Below are 21,248 nucleotides of genomic sequence, written 5' to 3' on the forward strand. Positions count from 1 at the left end.
GAAATAGAGGCAGACAGGATAGATAGTTTTTATTTTTGTTTTTTAAAGGAGTTTGAGAAAAGGAAGATAAATATAGGACAAATGCTTGAAAGGGAAAATATTATCTTATTTTATAAAGCAGTGAGAAGTATATAACCTATTAACTTTTTTTCAAAAAACTAAGAACAACACAACAACTTTCTCTGGGTGGAAATGGTCATATTAGATGATATGCCATGTGACCAAACATAACTACCTTGTTTAGAGGGATTTAAAAAAAAAAAAAAAAAAAAAGCCAGGCTGCAAAAAAGAAATTTAGCTATTTTTCCTAGTTTTGAAAACTGCAGTGAATGCAAATTTTCATTGCACCAACAGAAAACCATTTGTGAGACACGCTGAATGTTTTTTTTTTTTTACTTTATAGATAAGACATAATTGGAATTTTTAAAACTAAGGAAAGGAAAACATTCTATTTGTCATGATAAATATTTATGCTACCAATGTAAACTAACTCAACTAACTTATCCAAAACTAGAAATTATCTGAAAAAGTACCTTTTAAAAAATTATGATCTATTCCCTTAAAACTGATTAGTTACCAAGTACAAGGTAATTAATGCTATATTTTTATTAGCTGGAACAATAAGATTGTAAAATATTTATATCCCCATAGTAGGACATATACAAAATGAAGAGATCAACTCAAGCAACAAACAGATTTTCAATTGGTTGGTGCATATGTATGTAGATATTTTCTTCTTGATCTACATCTGCATCTGACTGCATCTGACACTGGTGATCACATCTTCCTCCTGCACACATATCTTCTGTGGTTTGGGTTTATGACATTACTCTCTCCTGGTTCTTCTACTTCTTATTATCCATAAAAGCTCTCCCCAATTGTAAGTGGTCACCCTCCCTTCATCCAAATTTCCATATTTCTGTTCAAGGTACCATCAGCTTTCTGGTCTTTATCAACTAGGAGATTAATTCTTGTCATTTCTATATCCACAAAATCATTTTTATGTTTCCCTCTTTCCACTTATTTAAACACCATCCTGTTCCATGCTGACTCTTATCTCTCATCTAGATTACTGCAAAAGCTTCCTAACTGGCCTCCTGGCTCAAGGCTCTCACCACTCTAGTCCACTCTACATATTGATGTCAGTCATTTGCCATAAGTGAGATCTTGGATTTCTCACATATACATATGTTTATTCATAGGTTTATATACACATTCATAGGTATATAAATATATATATATATATACACACACACACACATATGTTTATACACACACACATATATGTTTATACACACACATAACGTTATGTTTATGAGGTTATGTTTATGAGGTTATGTTTATGTTGTTATGTTATGTTATGGTTATGTTTATGTTGTATGATATGTTATGTTTATGTTGTATGTTATGTTATGTTGTATGTTATGTTATATGTTATGTTATGTTATAAACCTCTAAAGCCAGCTAAATCCTCAATACTTAAAAGAATCACCTTAAACATTTGACACGGCAACAGGACTATCAGATAGTAGTATTATGCACAAAATTCTTTCATTTTAGGTATAACATAAGAACAAGAAGCAACACAACATAGATCAATAGTTGTAAATTGAATAGCGAATGTCTTGAATAGCTTATTTTGGGACAAAAGTTATGAGTAACAGTGGGGGCTCTACTTTTACATTTCTTACATAATCCATACCTATTAGGACTCTGCATATGTTTGATAAATGCTTGGGAAATAGAAGAAAACTATCCCACTGAGCATTTTATACTGATGAAAGCAAAGATACTAAGTATAGAAATTACAGAAAAAAATAGTGGTGCTTGAACAAATTACTTAACTGTCAAAAGGCTACTAGAGAAAGAACAAAATAGACAACTAATCTGTTGATTAAAATTTCCTTCAATGTTATTATGTCAATCTAATACAAATAGCTGAAATTTTCTTACTAGTAGGAGGGAAGCAACTTGAGATTTCTGATCATTTCTCTCCTCCATCCTACAGGGTTTTATGGCTGCTGCCTCAGCTTCTGTACCTCATTAGCAAGTTGAGGAATGTTATTTTATTTCATACCTCCCATTGCTAACCTCCCCAACCCTAAACCTAAACCTCACTTCAAATTATAGCATAGCATCCAGAGCCATTTCCAGTTATTCTGATTAATATTGAGCCATTGGACCCAGATGGCTCTGGAGGAGAAAGTGAGGGAGATAACTTTGTACATCCCTCCCTCATTTAAATCCAAATCACCTGCATGTGATGATATCACCTTCCTGATGTCATGGTCCTCTTTAAAATCGAAAGACAAACAACAACAAAATACCTAGAGGAAGGTCTCCAAGCATGATGGGAGGATACTCTACAGAGGATTTATGGAAGGACAAAGAGAAGTATTGCACAGCTTAAGACAAAGAACTTATATTGGTATAATGGGATCTGAGACCCATGTCTCTGTCACTTAAAGTCAAAATTTTAGCTATAATCTCTCTTTCCTCATCTATAAAATAAAGGTTTATATCATATGTCTCTAGGGTTTTGACTTCAGTCTTTGACCTTATGAACCAATGAGATTACTTCTATATATATTCTATAGTACACTACTTGGCGATTTCATCAGTTCCCATAGACTTAATTACCATGTCTATGAAGATGATTCTCAAATCTATCAGGACCCTAGCCTCTCTGCTGACCTCCAATTTTACATCTCAAATTACCTTTCAGACATGATGAACTAAATGTCCCTTAGACATCCTAAACTCAATATTTAAAACAGAACTCATTATTATTTCTTCCCTAAACCCTCCCTGCTTTTTACCTTCTTTATTGCTGTAGAGGGCAACATCATCCTTCTAGTCTTTCCTAGGAGATATCTAGGATTCTTCACGATCTCTCATTTCTTTGGAATAGATCCCAGCAGGACCTTTTTAAGTAAGTTCCTGCGTGGGCAACTATTTGCAGGGGGCAGAAAAACAAGATGCTGTTGCCCACTCAGACAGGTGTAGGAAGTTTGGGTGCTAAATGTTTCAAAGTTCTAAAGTATCAAGACTTCAGCAAAGCCTTGTTAGTGCCAATCACAATGGCTGAAAGGTTACCTCCCCTGAGAGGAGAAAATCCTTGTTTTATAAATTCTTAGACCAACAAAGTTCCCTGATACTATTTTGATTTCATCTGCTTTTATGACAAGAGAAGTCCAGTCTCCTGGTAATTCTTACTTATTGAACGTCCTTTCCCACTGAACTCCCATATCCAATCTGTTATCATAGCCAAGATTTCATCTTTGTTACACTTCTCCAGTATGTCCCCTTCTCTGACACTGCCACCATTAATATTTACCTGAATTACTGTAACACTCTTCTGCTAGTGAGTCTGCCTGCCTTAAATCTCTCCTTACTCCAATTCATCCTCTATCCAGTCACTAAAAAGATTTTCCTAAAATGCAGATCCTTCTTCCTCTTTTACTCAAACTCCAATATCTTCCTACTACTTACTTCTAAGAGTAAATACAAATTATGCCAGCATCCAAAGTCTTGCATAATCTAGCTCCCTCCTAGCTTTCCAGTCTTTTTAAACCTAATTCCTCAATATATACTCTTTGATCCAGTGACACTGGTCTTTCCAGCTGTTTCAGGAACAAGACACTTCATTTCTTGGCTCTGGGCATTTTCTCTGTTTTCTATACCTTCCCTTCCTTCACTCTGATTACTGATTTCCCTCTGGCTTTCTTAAAATCTCAACTAAAATTCCAGCTTCTGCAAGAAGCCTTACCCAATCCCTCAAATGATTGTTTTTCTATTATTGATAACCAAATTAGGGTTGATGTTTTTTCTTTTCTATTTCCTCATTTAGGGATATATAAAGGGATAATAAGAACAGTCAGTTTCTGAAGGATAGGGCTAACCATGAATTAGACCTAATCCTCCAGGACTAGGAGAGTTTAAGTCTGGATCAAAGTGTAAAGAAAATAGAATCTAAATGAAGTGTTGATATATTAGCATTAGAGTCAACCTCACAGTTCAATTTAAATAAGCTGGGAGGAGATGGATTTTAAAAGCCTGATAGCTTAGAAGCAGCTGAATCTCATCATCAAATTACATTCTCAGTAAGAGGAGCTCCAAGCCCATCAACTCATTCATCAAAGAAGGTAGATTTTCACCTGTCAGGGGCACCTCCTTTTCCAACGTATTCTGGGATCTCCATGGTTTAATCTTTGGTTATGGGGAAAGATCACTGACCATCAACTTAATGATTATTTGCTAACCTAATTAATGAAATGATGATTAATAACCCCCAAATTCTGTCTCTCAGACTTTTTATTCATCACATAAATAAATGTTTATTGATAGACTTTTAAAAATATGTTGAACTGAATGGGCTACACATGTAGTAAAACTACTAACTTTTAAATGATTTTGATGAAACTAGTTTCAGAAAAATGAAGAAAGACTTCACTAAAGAATCAAAAATAACTAAGCAAAACATTAGTATTTAAATGAGAAATTGTATATTTCTGCTGTTGATAAAATGACATGAGCTGATCTAGATGGTATGCTAGGTCACAGCAAACTGAAAACATGCTCCACAATTTCAATATTCAAAAAGTCTTCATAATCTAACCTATTTTTCCAAGCCCAGCACATTGTTGATAGATATCTATAACATTCTCTAAAAAAAATCCAGTCATCCCTGTACTGAACACAACTAGTATTCTTCCTTTCAAAAGCACTAATTATAATGAACTCAATTATTTGAATGGGCAGTAAAGTTATATTTAATGTCACATCTCTAGAATAGATGAGTTTGTCATCTTCAAACATTTATTTCATAAGCCAACAAACATGCGCATTTATTCCAATAGTAGGAAGAATTGGGTCATTAATTTTAGTAACATCTCATTCTTCTCAGGCCTAAGTGAAAGAATGTGGCATTCAGGAAGATGTTTTCTTAGCTGTTTGAGACAAATGTTTGTGAATGACACATGAATGATAATAATCAACTAATATTACCTAAAATAAAAATTATTTAGAATGCCCATTTCTTATTTCATTACATTTGATCTAGAACTTAGATCTATCTCACTTTTGCGCATTAATAGTAATTAAGAATGGGCACAACAGTAAATGTAGTCATCTTCAAAGTAGTCTGTTACTACCATTATTTTGCAAATTTGAATATAATGAAAAATTTTATGACTGGTCCACTTTGTTAAATTATTGAGCTGAAGTCAACCTCCTTTAAACATATATATACCCACTGATCTCACTATAAATTCTGGCTTCAAATGAAGTACTGGCCTTATAACTTAACAACCTGCCAAATTAAACTTCCTAATGTGAGAGGTATGCCTTCAAGTCTCCATGTCATCTTATTCGCCTTTTATCTGTATGTATCCAAGCTTGTCAATATCTTTCATAAAAAGTGGGGCCCTGACTAAACACAATACTCCAAATGTAATTTGAGGAAGTATTATGCATAAGCTTTGCTGGTTCTGATACAGGTTGTAAAAATCTGTCTCACAATTTCAGGTGTCATTCAAGTAGGAATTTTTGCCCAGTAAATTAAGAGTTAGTGAAAGACCAAGCCCTTTTCGGAATTGAATTAATTTTTTGCTTATTAGTATGGAAATTGTTATGAAACCCAACTTTTGGGTAAAGTTCTGCTTGTTTAATATATTTCTTTAATAATCTATCAGAACTACATTTAGCTTCTTAGCTTGCTTCTGACAAGTTCAAGCCTTTTAATATCCTTTGTAATATTTCTTAATAAGCCTTACAAAAAATGCTTTGATGTTTCTTTCTAAGGTACAGTAGCTTCTTTAAAAGTTGTTTTTGAAACAGTCAAGATTAACTTCAATAAGCAGGCTGCCTGCCCGATGGTAAGAACTGCTTTCCATGGATACTGAGTATATTCTCAAAAGTGAACTGTTCCCTAGATTTATGAGTTTAGAAAGACTGTTCATAAATTCAATCAACTATATGCTAATTAGTACTACTAAAGTAAAGGATAACAAAACAAAACTGCAGAGCAAAGTTTGTTTCATTTTTTCATTTGTACTGAATTTTTGCAATGCATTCTCCAAAACATAAATACTGAATATTTGTTGATTATGTGTATACACAGTAATTAATAGTAATTAAGAATGGGCACAACAGTAAATATGGCCATCTTCAAAGTAGTCTGTTACCGGCATTATTTTGCAAATTTGAATATAATGAAAATAATTATAAAATATAAATTATGTTGATAAACTATATCAGAAGTGAGGCATTTCCCTTGAGAAACAAGAATAAATCTACCAAATTAGAAGATTTCTGTTGTCCCTTCCCTAAAAACATAATAAAATGTCTGCTTCCCAAATTGCCCAGTGATTTCATAATTGTGAAGCCATCATGACCATGTGTTTTCTGTATATAAAGTATAGGAAATGACACTTATTCAAAAGTCCACTTGCCTCAGGAAGATATCCTTTTCTCTATGTCAAAGAATATTTCTCTTCTGCTTTGGCCTAAAACATACAGCCAATGTAAGCTAGCTATTTACTGACTTGTAAACTGCAATCAGGCCATATTGTTCCATGACATTACAAAGTACAAAATTAATAAAGGAAAATTATTCAAAGAAAAAATAACATTGAGAAAGCAAGAAAAATATTAATCATCATAAAAGCTTTACTCAGATATCTAAGTAAGATGTTAGCCTTTAGTTTATTTAATTCTATTCAATAAACTCTAATAGCTCCCTATTTCCTCTAAGATAAAATAAAAGCTCCACCATTTGACTTCATAATATGACCTCAATGAATCTTTCAAACCTCATCATACATTAGTCTTACTTTTCATATCTTATGGGCTAGCCACACTGGTTTTATCCCTACACATGTCATTATCTTCTATCTCCATGTCCTTGCACTGCCATCTCCCTTTTCTGAAATGGACTCCTTTCTCTCTCCTCCACCACCCAGAATGCTCTTGCACTAGTTTCTGCATGAAGTCCCTCCTGATGCCAATTATCAATGCCCTTCCTCCAAAATGATTTTCTATTTACTTACATGGATACGTGTTACTCCCAACAGAATATAGAATAGAGAGAGGGATTGTTTCACTTTTGTGTTTGCATTGTATTCTTTATTTTTTCGTTATATCCTCAAATATACAGTATGTTCTAAATAAATATTTGATTTTATAAATCAAGAGTAATTAAATTAGAGGAGACATAACAGTAAATATAACAATTCTGAAAGTAGGTTGATTCTAAAATTATTTTATAAATTTTAGTATATATAAGACAAAAGAATATGCAGTTTCTGGTAGGGTTAAAAATAAAAATGTTATTTTTCATTAGCATGGCCTATTATTCTCAATCTAATTTTTACATAATTTTTTCCTCAATATACAAAGAACTTAATTAATTTCGTTGGTTAAATTAAGAGTTTCTGAAGGACATTCATGAATTAAGGAATCAAAGAAGTTTCTCTTTAACCAGAATTGCTTATTAACCTTAAATAGGTGTTATAAATCTACATATTGTTATTATACAGAAGCACATAATGATAGAAATAAAAGAGCTCTTATATTATATTAAGAGTTTGCCAACTTGGTCTGGGAAATTACTGCAAGAGATCCATAAATCCCTAAATAAACAAAACTTGTCTACTTGAAAAATACATGTCTTGTAAATATGCATATTATAATTTTTTTCAAAAATATTCAGGTATTACTCCAATTAATAAAATCTAAATTCAGTTAAAAGCATTCCAGAATTCAAACTGATAAAATTTAATCTATTAATTAATCTAATATATATATATTAATCTAATATATATGTATATATATTATATTGCATATGTACAATGCAGTTAAAAATAGAACATAATGGGAAATAATACCTATCACAAAATGTATACATGATATCATATGCCAATATCACCGAAGTTTCATGTATCTAATTTCAAGCATTTCATGATGCCAGAAGTTCTAATGTAAAGAAACATGCAAATATAACACTAATAATATAAATACAGTAGTATTTCAATTTTGCTACTGATATGCAATTACCAAAATATAGAGAAATAAAAGTCAGCTGGAAAAAGACAATAAATACAAAGAAATAAAAGTGGTTATCAATTATGACCACTGTCATCAACAGCCAGCACTTCTGGATTTATATTCCTAAAACCATCTCTTTAGATTCCTGGCATTTGGTCATGGCTCACCTCTTTATCCATACTTTCTAAATCCTCTTTACAAAGTGTGTATAGCGGCATTGTCTCAGACATACTTGGCTGTCGCTTTCTTCTGGATGGACCAGGCTGCTCATCTTCATCTTGACTTGTTGGCAATTCTTCACCAAACATCTGTGGTTGATGTGGTTGAACAACTCTGAAAAAATTTCACAGGTCCCATATGAGGAAAAATAGTTTGAAGTGCATCATTTCAGCAATGAATCAGATTTTTGACTCTTGGGAATTCACAAATAAGAGAAATACCAACATAGTGAAATAATTTAGTGTAACAAAAAATCCATAAGGTTTCAAAATACTCTGCCCTTTGATTACTTTCCCTTTATTATTTATTTGCAATCATATGTACTCAGAAGGATTCAAGAAATCCTACTAAAACAAATCTTATTTTTAAAAAATCACACAATTAAAAAAAAAAAACACAAAACAGTGATGAAGGCTAGGATCAATATTTAAATTCTATCTCTGCCACTCATCATTTGTATGACTTTGGGCAAATCACTTAACCTCTCCAGGTTTCCTCTGTAAAATAAAACTGTACTAGATTACCCCCAAATCCCTATAGAATAAATGATCCAACAAAATAATTTTTTTTGATGTTTGCTTTTGTTTAAGTCAAAGGGCATTTATTTTACATTGTTTTTCCCCTACATCACGAGTTTAAAGAAGCAGCAGCAAGTCAACTCAGTTTGAAAATAATAAATGTTAGGTGATCTACCTTAAAATAGAAAATCCCGAATTTTTAGCAGCCACCCACTATTAACCAGTAATATCAGGGGGGAACACTTCTATTTTCAGTTTAGTAATCTATTTGCTTCCTGGCTATTCTAGGGATGTTAAACCATCAAAATGCTACTTGATGGATGTGGCATAGAATTAAGTAATATTCATTCTTATTTGTAATGCCAATAATGGCTTTAAAAAAAAAAAAAAGGAAAAGAAATCACTCTGAAGTCCAAGTAATTCATGACAGGAAACTAAACATAAGTTGATACAGAAAAATGAGCATATGTATGATCTACTTAATTGTTGTTCAGTTATTTTTCAGTCTTGTCTGACTCTATGACCCCATTGGGAGTTTTTTTTGATAGAAACTGGATTTGCCATTTCCTTTTGCAGCTCATTTTACAGATGAGAAAAATGAGGCAAATAGGATTAGGTGACTTGCCCAGTCCCCCACAGCTATTCAAGGTCTGTGGCCAGATATGAACATAGAAAGATGAATCTTCCTGACTTCACCATCATACTCTATCCATTGGGCCACCTAGCTGTTCCCTTGATCTACTACCTTTCAAACAGTTAATAAAATACCACTCACAGTAGCAGGAATCAGTAAAGAATCTTAATTATCTTAACTAGCAGAATTTCTCTAACACTAGCTTAAGTCAAATGGGTTTATGATGTACCATATTTATATTTGCCCAGAATTATGGGATAAGAAGTTGTTCTCCAACCCAGTCTGTGGAAAGTACACAATTTAAAAGATACCATTCAGTTGACAGTTTTCTTGACAAGGGAATAACTTCCCATCTAGAGCAAACTGAATATTTGGATGAAAACAATTAAAGAACTATGACTAGTAGTTAACTGCTGAAGAAACAAGAACTCTGAAGATGGAAGTAGAACTAGGTGATCAACGAATAAAACATCAAGCACCTACTATGTGCCAGATATTATACTGAGCACTGATAATTCACCAAGAATCTATAGATTTTTTTCAAGTTCTTCTGCTCTTTTATTTCTCTTCTCTACTCTTAACAACCTGTTTATGAAACATTTAAAAAATTTATTCTTTGTCTTGTATAAACTTCAAAAAATGATCTGGCTAATCAATATTTCTCTTTATAAAATAAACCACTTTTTAGTTCTACCTAAGTTCTTTGTGTCCTCCAGTCAGTAACCCTTGATCCTTCTCTCTTCAGCCATGAAAGTGGAATTTGGTTTAAGGAGTCCTTTTACTGGGGTTTCTTCTACTAAGTTCAAATAAACACAGAATGAATGCATTCTAAAGACTTGTCTTCATTTGGGGTTTTCACAATACTACACTCTATATAGTACACTCTTGATTCTCCACTTATTTGAGTCTGTAAGAAATTTCATTTCTTTCTATATCTCCAATTTCATAATTCCTGAAGAAAATACTTGTCATCCCTGTTTCTACATTGTGATTGTGTGTGTGTGTGTGTGTGTGTGTGTGTGTGTGTGTTATGTTGTGGGTATTGGTAGGGATTTGGAAGCAATATTGAAGCCATCTGGGCTGCAAGTATGGAAGTATTTTTTCTATTTACATGCAATCATTCTATAGACAGCTTATACATTTCTCTTCTGCTGTCTTAGATAAAAGGGAAATGTATAGAAAGATGATCTTTTCCTAGAATCTGTAATTAGTAGAATTTATATTTAAAATGTAAGTTCTAATCATATGACTATTATTAAAATTACTTTCTTCATGAATAAAATGTAAAACTTGATTTTTGACTAATGAAAATAACAGCAAATAAAGTGATGGGTGATTAAAAAAAAAAAAAAAAGGATCAAGCTCTAAGGCTTTGGAAATCTCCTATATAATTGAATCATATTCTACAAAAGCTTTCTACTATCACAAGATACAAGGAGTTTTGTGCTCATATAAACTGTCTCAATTGAGCCCCAAGACAACTTTATAAAGAAGATAGCCCCGGTAATAATTAAGTCCTGTCTCAGAGATGAGAAAACAGAAGCTTTGGGAGGTGAAAAGTCTTGTCCAAAATCACAAAGCTGCTGAGCTCTAGAAACAAGTCTAGTGTTTAGCTACCTGACAAGCCAAATAGAGGAGGGAAACTTTTAGATATGATTATCACATAGACCAAAGCTTCCTAACTATGGGTTGCTACCCCATCTAGGGTCTTAGTTGTGAAATTAAGATTTATTATCAGTAAATGTTTGATTTGTATGCCTATTTTAAATAGCTCTATACCCAGGCTAATGTAAAAACTTAGTTTAAAAGGAGTTGACTGTGACTAGAAAAAGTCCAAGTAGATTAAAATGCAATTGGAAAATAACAATAAATATACAAATACAAAAATACAAATAATATTAAAATTTTAAATTAATGTGCACCTATAGGGAGGCATCCTTATGAATGGATTAGTATCCCTTCTTTTACTGGAGTTTGACACCATTGCTCTATAGTAACAATCAAGGGAATTGAATGGAAACACAAGCAGTTATTAAGCACTTTTATGTTCCAAGCCCTGGATACAAATAGAAAAAATGAGACTGCTCTCAATGAACTCATATTCTTAATTGGGGGAGACAGCATATAAGGTCATATAGAGAAGCATGAAAGTCCTAGGAGTTCAATGATGGGGCAGATGGCAAAGCTAAGAAATTCTTTTTTTTTTTTTTAATTCATTTTTCCAAATTATCCCCTCCTTCCCTCCACTCCCTCCCCCCGATGACAGGTAATCCCATACATTTTACATGTGTTACAATATAACCTAGATACAATATATGTGTGTAAATACCATTTTCTTGTTGCACATTAATTATTAAAAGCTAAGAAATTCTAAAGTTACATAAATAGGTCAGGAGAGAGAGAGTGAGAGTGTGAAAGAAATACACACAAAGCACTATAGGGCACAGAGGCATGGCAGACGGTAAAAACTACAAAGTCTTAGAAGGTAGTGTTAGAGTAATTGATAAGACTTGGGAGTCAGTCCTTTATCTCACTGAAAGGAATGAAGTTATTGACTACCACTTCATCAAAACCGTGAAAGCAATCAAGAAATCCTGGGGGAAGTATAGGATACTTCTGCTCTTATAATAATAAAAAGTGAAGGATAAGCCAACCTAGATGAGTTCTAGGATGGTTCAGGACCAACAGAAGAAGTAAAAATACAAAGAAAATTACATAAACAAATTGGAAAAACAAAAACAAAAAACTTGTGAGGCACTGAAAATAATCTTGTCCAAAACACTTTCACAACTCTTGATTTTTACAACAACCCTTTGAGTTAGGCATCCCTATTTGGATAATCTAGAAACCACTGGCTCAAGGCATGATTTGTTTTGATTGACTTTACTTATCTGTTACAGTAGAGGGTTCACAAAAAGGAGAAAAGGTAGGAAGGGAAGAATGAAAAAAAAAATAGCAATTTTGTTTCAATGCTAAATTATTGAATTCTTTTAAAATGTATGTAACAGGAGTGGAGGATCAGTGGAATAGATTAGATAGACACAACATAATCAAGGTCTGAAGTAATCTAGAATTTGATAAACCCTCAAACTGTTAAATAATGTTAGGAACTTAGCATATACCTACATCTCACATCCCATACTAAAATAAGGTCAAAATGGGTACATGATTTCAGCATAAAGGATGTTAACATAAAAAATAAGGAGAACAGGGGATAATTACCTATCAGATCTTTGGAGAAGGGATGAATTTATGAAGAAGAACTAAAGAAAATTATGAAAGGCAAAATGGACAACTTTAAATTAAAAAGGTTTTGCGCAAACAAAATCAACAGAAACAAGATTAAAAGAGAAGCACAAAGCTGGGAAAAAATCTTTACAGCTGGTGTTTCTGATAAAGGTCTCATTTCTAAGGTATATAAAGAACTGTGTCAAATTTATAAGAACACAATCATTCCCCAATTGATAAATGGTCAAAGGATACGAACAGACAATTTTCAGATGATGAAATAAAAACCAACCTAAGGCATATGAAAAAATGCTCTAAATCACTACTGATTAGAAAAATGCAAACTAAAGCAATTCTGAGATAACATCTCACACCTCTCAGATTGGCTAAGATGACAGGAAAAGATAATGATAAATGTTGCAGGGGTTGTGGGGAAACTGGGACACTAATGCATTGGAGTTGTGAAATGATCCAACCATTCTGGAGAACAATCTGGAACTATGCCCAAAGGACTATCAAAGGGTGTATAACCTTTGCTCAGCAGTGCCATTACTGGATCTGTATCTAAGAAAGTCATAAAGGAGGGAAAAGGACCCACATGTGTAAAAATATTTATAGCAGTTCTTTTTGTGGTAGCAAAGAATTGGAAAATGAGTAGATGCCCATAAATTGGGGAATGGCTGAACAAGTTGTGGTATATAAAAATAATGAAATATTATTGTTCTATAAAAAACAATAAACAAGCTGATTTTAGAAAGGCCTAGAAAGATTTACATGAACTGATGCAGAGTGAAGCAAGTAGAACCAGGAATACATTGTACACAATAATAGCAAGAATGTATGATAATCAATATGAAAAACTTGGTTTTTCTCAGTGGTTCAGAGATCTGAAGCAATCCCAGTAGACTTTGGATAGAAAATGCCATCTGCGTTCAGAAAAAGAACTAAAGAGATTGAATGTAAAACAACACATGCTAAGTTCACACTTTTTTTTTTTTTTGATCTCTCCCAACCCGATTCATAAAGCAATGTGTATGAAAATAAATTTACTAGGAAAAAAATTGTATGTAATAGAAATTCAAGGTTTCATTTAAAGCTTTATTTTTTTCTTTGTATATCAAAACATTTTTGTTGATAAATTTATAATAATAATTATTATTTCTCAGAAAAGCTAAAGTCTTTGCCAACTATGTACTCATCCTATGTAGCCAACAAGCAGAAAAACCTGAAAGGCTTCGTTTTCTTCCTCCTGTGTTGTTTTTCCTATTACCTCATTTAAAAATTAGCCTATAATTAATTGCAATATTTAAGAGTCATATGCTTCCATATGAACTAACATTCATACTAACATTTTAGAAATTACTGATACAAGTTCCAAAAATCTCTAAAGTTGGTCTAAGCTCATTTTCTAATAATTAAATGATATTAGAGATACAAGTTTGATTAGGCCCATTCCAACCAATTTTGTACTCAAAAGATATATTCAAAATACCCATATCTTTACATGATTTATAGACACCAATTTTACAATATGCTGGAAACTGTCACAGTTTTTGTTAAAAATAGTTTTTTGAAAGGCAGCTTTGTAGTGCAGTGGATAGAGCACCAGCCCTGAATTCAGGAGGACCTAAGTTCAAATCTGGTCTCAGACACTTAACACTTCCTAGCTGTGTGACCCTGGGCAAGTCACTTAACCCCAGCCTCAGAAAAAGAAAACAAAAAGTTTCTTGAAAGCCACTCTCTAAAATGATACATTAATAATATATAATTGTATAATATAATAACAATATGAAGTAATATTTTCTACACATTTTGCTGCTTCAGAATTTTTCTGATAACTCCTTTCCTCTAAATGAGGTTTGTTTTTACTTTTAAGTTGCTCTCTAGAATACAAACCATTACATGTGTAACATATTTAAATTGGGAAAACTTTTAGCCTTGAGAAAAATTAAACCATGGAATTTGGTCAAGATATTAGCTGCCTAATTAGAATACTCCCGAGTGTCCTGCAGTATTAATTTTTTTTGTACTATATTTCTACTTGTAATTACAAATCACTGCGTAAACATGCACATAGGAAAACTGAATCAGAGAGACATGATCATACACAAAACTTTAATTACCAGAGAACTTTCTAAATAAAGTTGAAATTGAAGAATTAAAGAGGAGTAGTTTTTATTGCTTTCCATACACATACTGCTAAACTAAGTATACAGAATATAATTTCTACCTTAATGCAATGTACTAATGTGAATACAGGTCTGTCTTCATACTTCAAAATGTAAACTGCTTGAAAATAAAGTAGTTTGTACCTTTAAGAAGCTAAACATTTCCCTTAAAATTCTGTCCAGTTTGTTCCTCTGATTAGCAACCACTTTTCCCCCCCTCAACAAGAGTATTAAAGTAAACTTTAGATTAGAGTCAGTTAACACAAATTCAAAATAAAACTTGCACAATGAATAAAGAAAAATTTCACATAGCATAAAGATTTTTGAAGCTTGATTAGATCCATCACTTCTGTGTAGTCTTCTGACAAAGTCAAATATTTTAAATCAGAATCTTCAACAAATGCTATTTGGTAAATAATCATTTTCTAAATAATCATGAAATTGATCATATTTCTAACTTTGCATAACAAGCCAGATTTTTGTCCAATGGTATTTGTAATAATCAATAATGGTATGGCAAGGAAGAGAATTATTAGAGTGAGGTATGTGATGGGCTAGTTAGATATTTTGGTAATTTAATGTGACACAAGTCCACTTGAATAGAATACAAACACTTAAGTATTAAAAAACAAACAAACAAACAAATAAAAAAAACTTTAGCCTTGAGAATAACTATAACATGGAATTTAGTCAGGAGCTTTGCTTGAAAAGCCATCATAACCTTCCAGTTATCATTTTATAAAATAATTTTTCTAAGAAACATTCACTTTTGCTTTCTGAACTACAAAATCTTTAGAAATAAAACATTTTATGTTTATTTAGATGTGGTCAGCTACAAAAGAATAAAAAATAATAGGATCTCAAAGCACCCTTCAAGAAATCCAAGAAACAATATTTTGTTAAGCATGATCTGAATTCTTTGGAGCAATAAACATCAATTCCTAGCTGTTAGAAATCATCTTCTCCTTTCTGAAAATAGAAGACATGTTTACTAGTGAAAGGAAGTTCTACATTTAATATAAAATCTAATTACTTCAGTTTTTTATTTTAATTTACTTTAACAACTTTAACTGCTATTTGTCATAAGTAACGAATACATTAATACCTAACTCATAGAATAACTCTATTGGTGGAAAACAAAATAAACAAACAATTTTCATTCCTTTAAAAAGCACTGATTAAAGAAATGCAAATTAAAACAATTCTGAGGTAGCATTCCACACTTAGTAAATTGGCTGATTTGACAGAAAAAGAAAATGACAAATGCTGGCAGAGATATGAGGAAATAATGCACTGTTGGTGGAATTGGGTACAATCTACCCATTCTGTAGAACAATTTAGAACGATACACAAAGGGCTATGAAACTATGCATAGTCAGAAATACCACTATTGGTTTTGTATCTCAAAGAAATCAAAGAAAAGAGAAAAGAACTCATTTGTACAAAAATATTGACACCAGCTATTTTTATGGTAGCAAAGAAATTGAAAATTAGGGGCTATCCATCAACTGAGGAATGACTGAACAAATTATATGATTGCTATTGATTACTATTGTGCTATAAGAAATGACAAGCATGATAATTTCAGAGAAACCCAGGAAGACTTATTACAAACTGATGCAAAGTGAAGTGATCAGAACTAGGAGAATATTATATGCAGTAATAATACTATTGTAAGAATGATAAACTGCAAAAGAATTAGCTATCACTCAAGACAATGATCCAAGACCGTTCCAAAGGACCCCGGATGAAAAATGCTATCCATCTCTAAGGAGAGAACTGATGAACTATGAATGCAGACTGAAGCATCTTTTTTTTTTTTCTTTCTTTGTATTGTTTTATTTCGTTTGTGTATTTTTTTTAAACAATATGACTAATAAGGAAATGTTTCCTATGCTCATAAATGTATAACAGAAATCAAAATGCTTGCCTTCTTAATAGGGTAGGGTAAAAGGGTTGGGGGGAAGGCTAGAAGGCTATTTTGTAAATTGGAACTCAAAAATATTTAAAATGATTGTTAAAATGTTTTGCCATGTAATTGGAAAATATTTAATGAAATAAATAATTTTTTAAAAATAAAGTGCATCACCAATTTGATCGGTTTATATATAAAACCACCTTGGATGAAGTGAAAGCAAGATGGAATGTGATCAAGCAACAATTTTACTGCATTAGCTTTAATCCCCTGTACTTCACTAAAAGTAACAATATTATAATAGAAACTTACAGAGCATTTCCATCATCAAAGAGAAAAAATAAATGGAAACTACTCAAACTATAGAGAAACAAGTAATCTGGGTATTACAATGAATTATTTTTCTTCAAATTCCTCCTAAATCCACTTGTTTCAAACACTTCTCTACATTTATTTAACATTTCTATCCAATATAATTTTCTAGCAGGTAGAATTCTCTTACCATTTGTCATGAGTTAAATTAGGAACTTTGGATTATCATAAAGAAAAATACAGACAAATTGATAACAATCATAAGCAAGAACCAACTTTATTATTGTTCAAAGGTAATTTTAGTCATTAAAATGGGGCTTATCATTATAACTTGAGTGCATAAAGCAAAGGACAAGAAAGAGCAGATGGAAACTATGGTAAATAAAATTTCCAAACTTGATATGATCATGCTCCACTGAAACATACATCAGAAAACACCAACTACACATAAAATATTTTTTGTCCTTATACGTCAAGAATGAAATCAGAATGAATTCAAAACCTGCACAAAAATGACCACTATTATATCATAAAAGTCTATAATCTGAGAGAAACATTAAAAAAAAAATGTTGTAAAGGTAACTTGTCAAATAATTGGAAATTAAGGTCATGCTACTCTTGTATTTAGTTTTGCCAGTAGTAGGAATTAAAACATGTAGAACAAAACACTACTTCTTTTCCTTCAGTTGTAGGAATTAAAACATATAGAACAGAACACCACCTCTTTTCCTTCAGTCCTATGGGCTGAAAATAGTAGTATTTCCATGAGACAGATAAGAGAGCGTAGGGACTTCTGAGTCTGATCCTCAACTCTTTCTATTCTATTCTGTCATGTTGCAAACAATGAACCACATTAATGTGAAAATAGCACAATTCCTGGTCTAGAGGGAGCACTTAATAAATGGCTTGTTGTTTGACTGTTTGACTATTCTCCACCACAGTAGAGTAATAATTCAAGTGAACATATCACTAAAAACAGTAATAATTTTAAAACCAGTAAATGATGCACTTTGATGTAAATTAAACTTGCAAATTAAAAAGATGAAATTTATAGCAAATGTCAAACTCCTCATGTGAATTTCAGCTGTAATTGTACAAATTTTTCTAACAAGAAACTTCCAATAAACTGAAACATTTGTCTCTTTATAGCATACCACTTGGAACTATACTGTTTTTCACATGTAAATTATACACATTTTGGAACAAATCTGCTGTTATCTGCTGCTGTATTATTAGTGCTATCCAAGTTGAATATAGTGTCTTATTTTTTACTTTATTCAAGTTCAGCATACCATCTGCAAGTCTGTTTTCAGACAACATTTAATTACTTTCTCTCACGTATCTTTGTAATTCTATAGTTTAATGCCAGTTATTTCCAAGTACAGCTGAGTGATTCAAATGCTTTTTTTAAAAATTAAAACTGTATGTTTTCCATAAGTTTTCTGACAATGACTGGGTTTTGCACTTGATTTTGACTAAAGAAAAAAGAATAAATTAAAAAACTTGTAGCTTTATATTCAAAATAGTATAAATAATAAGATTTATTTTTAAAAATTCATCTAAACCATACATATCATCCAGATCTTCCAAATGCTTTAAAATGACAAAATATAGTACTATAAGAATAACAAATCAGAAACTAAATTTCACAAATCTTCCATTTAACAGATATGTAATGGTCTAAAATGGCTACTAAGTTCCTATTACTCAAAATATAAAATATAGAATAAAGCTCAAGATCTAAACTTAAAAAAAAAAAAAAAAATCAATTATCAGGGAAAATTCTCAAAGATCCACAAGTCGTTGTTCCCTCTAATAACATAGCTTACCACCTAAGCTTTAGACTTTTAAAATTTTCTTAAAAATTCTTTATTATGAACTTAACCAAAAACATTTCAATGTATAAAGAAAAAGATTAAACATAAAACAGACATTTATAATTTCTTATATAATCTTTAAAAATATAACAAATTTATGTTTACGTATGTATGTATAAAATTTAACCAAGTAACAATGAAATTGCAATCTGTTCCCTTTTGAAATTTTTACTTCATAATACTACTTTACTTCATATTTAAATGTTTCACTGATAGAAGCATTCTTTTTCTTTTCATTTCCGTAATTACCTGTTCTGCTGTTCAGTCATTTTTCAATTGTGTTTGACTCTTTGTGAATACATTTTATGCTTTCTTGTCAAAGACATTGGAATGGACTGTCATTTCCTTCTCCTGCTCATTTGACAGATGAAGAAACTGAGGCAAATGGGATTACTGACTTAAGGTAAGTTTCTGAGGCCTGATTTGAACTTAGAAAGATGAGTCTTTCTGACGCCAAGCCCAGCATTTTATCCTGTGTCACCTAGAAAAATGCATTGATTCAGTAGCCATGTTTGAAAGCATGTCTCATTCAGCACCTTTGATCTGCATCCTCACTGGCAAGAGTGCCAAAGCATGCTTCATCATCAGTCTTCTCAAGTCAGGGATGGTCACTGCACTGATCAGATGTGAAAGCCTTAAGCCTATTTTTCATGAACTGCTACAGCTGAAAGAATTTATCTCCAGGTAATCAACCTTCTGTAAACAAACTTCTCCAAACTAAGCTAGGGTGATGTTTGGAAGGTGATAATGAAGTCCATTTCTAAGGCTATAGTCAAATCCATTCCACTTTTTAATAGACTTGAGCTCCACTGGCATATCCTTTGAGGACACAATGTCACATGCTAGGATGAGGCACAGCAGGACATAAATTGACAAGAAAAAAATAAAAAACATATCACTAGTGTGATTTTAAAATCTAGAAACAATAATAAGACTAGTCAACAAAATTTTCATTTTCTTCTTAGAAACTTATAACCTACTACATATACAAATTACATCTGCTCATGATCATATCTAAAAATATTTTATCTTTGCAATATAAAGTGAGAGTAATCTTTCTGTTTCTAAAAACACACATATATTATTGAGTCCCCTTTGTGTTCCTTTGTCAATAAACAAATAAATGATACTTGACCTTCCAAATTCTACTTTTAAGAAATCACATATTTACCATGGTTCTAGCAATATACTGGCTAGGAAATACCATAAATGTGGTCTTTTAAGAGTCTGTAAGGATCTCCCAAATGTTCTGGGAATGTTTTGTTTTGGTTTTTTTTTTGTAGTAGTAACGTTTATAATGTGATAATATCTATACTAATATCCTCTGACATGAATAATTCTGTCACCTTTCCAATCCACTCTTCGTTTTGCTGCCTAAGTCATCTTCTTAATGCACTGCTCTGATGTCATTACTTTATTTTAAAAATCCTTTAGTGGCTACTGCATCATATTACATAAATTCTGAATTGTGGTATGTCCTCCCCAGCTTTCCAGCATTAACTCAGAAGTGGCATGACATAGTGAATGGCATCAGATTTGGAATTGGGAAACCACCTATCAAATTCCACCTCAAGATATTTACTAATGGATAAATCATTTAATTTTTCTCAGAGACAGTTAAAATGAGGATTATTCTTTCACTATCTTCCTCAAAGGATCTTTATAAAGTGCTGTGCAAACTAAGTAAAGCATGATGTATACTATTTCGTTTTGCTCCAAGAAAATTGGACTACTCTCATAATACATATGAGACGTATTTTCATGATCTTCCATATGACCCCAATCTAATAGATTTTATATTCTATCATGAACCATGTAGCTAGCCTCCACTCTAATTCAATCACCTAATCTCATTCTCTTATGAAGAGATCCCTTTTCTTACTACTTGTTATGACCAATTCCTCCAGGGCTCACCTCCAATATAAAATCTTCCCTAATTACTTCAATCCTCAAGAATTTGCCTCTCCTCTGAGCTGTAGTTTTTGCCTTTCTCACAATTTGGCAATTACTTATAATATTATCTTACTTTATTTTCCATTTCCTCATGTACTCCTAGATGGTAGAATCTCTGAGAAGAGAGATAATATTGTTTCTGTGTTCCCTACAACATCACAATGATATTGACTTTATCATCATCAACCTTATCAGGGAACATTTTTAACAGGAACACATTTCTTTCTGTCCTGTACTTGTACAAATGATATTCTGAATCTAAATGCAAAACTTATTTTTCAGTTCTAATATCGTACACTTGCTTTAGACTCAGCACTCAATGAGCCAACAATGTGATTGCTGTTGAAAAGACCACAAAATCTTAAGACTGAAAAGTCA

At 32.1% G+C, this 21,248-nt stretch overlaps 1 protein-coding gene across 4 annotated transcripts in view; it reads right to left on the minus strand.

Annotated features, from left to right (window-relative positions):
* Window positions 1-21,248, minus strand: part of CTDP1 (CTD phosphatase subunit 1) — a 141,253-nt gene that overhangs the window by 57,662 nt on the left and 62,343 nt on the right. For 3 of the 4 annotated variants that reach the window (XM_074273432.1, XM_074273424.1, XM_074273448.1), the window contains exon 11: window positions 8,214-8,379. In XM_074273432.1, the coding sequence (XP_074129533.1) occupies window positions 8,214-8,379 (166 nt within the window). Of the gene's footprint in view, window positions 1-8,213; window positions 8,380-18,563; window positions 19,760-21,248 lie in introns of those variants that run through there. The other variant, XM_074273441.1, reaches the window with a different exon arrangement.

Source organism: Sminthopsis crassicaudata, chromosome 1, assembly GCF_048593235.1.
Source record: "Sminthopsis crassicaudata isolate SCR6 chromosome 1, ASM4859323v1, whole genome shotgun sequence".
NCBI classification, from domain to species: domain Eukaryota; kingdom Metazoa; phylum Chordata; class Mammalia; order Dasyuromorphia; family Dasyuridae; genus Sminthopsis; species Sminthopsis crassicaudata.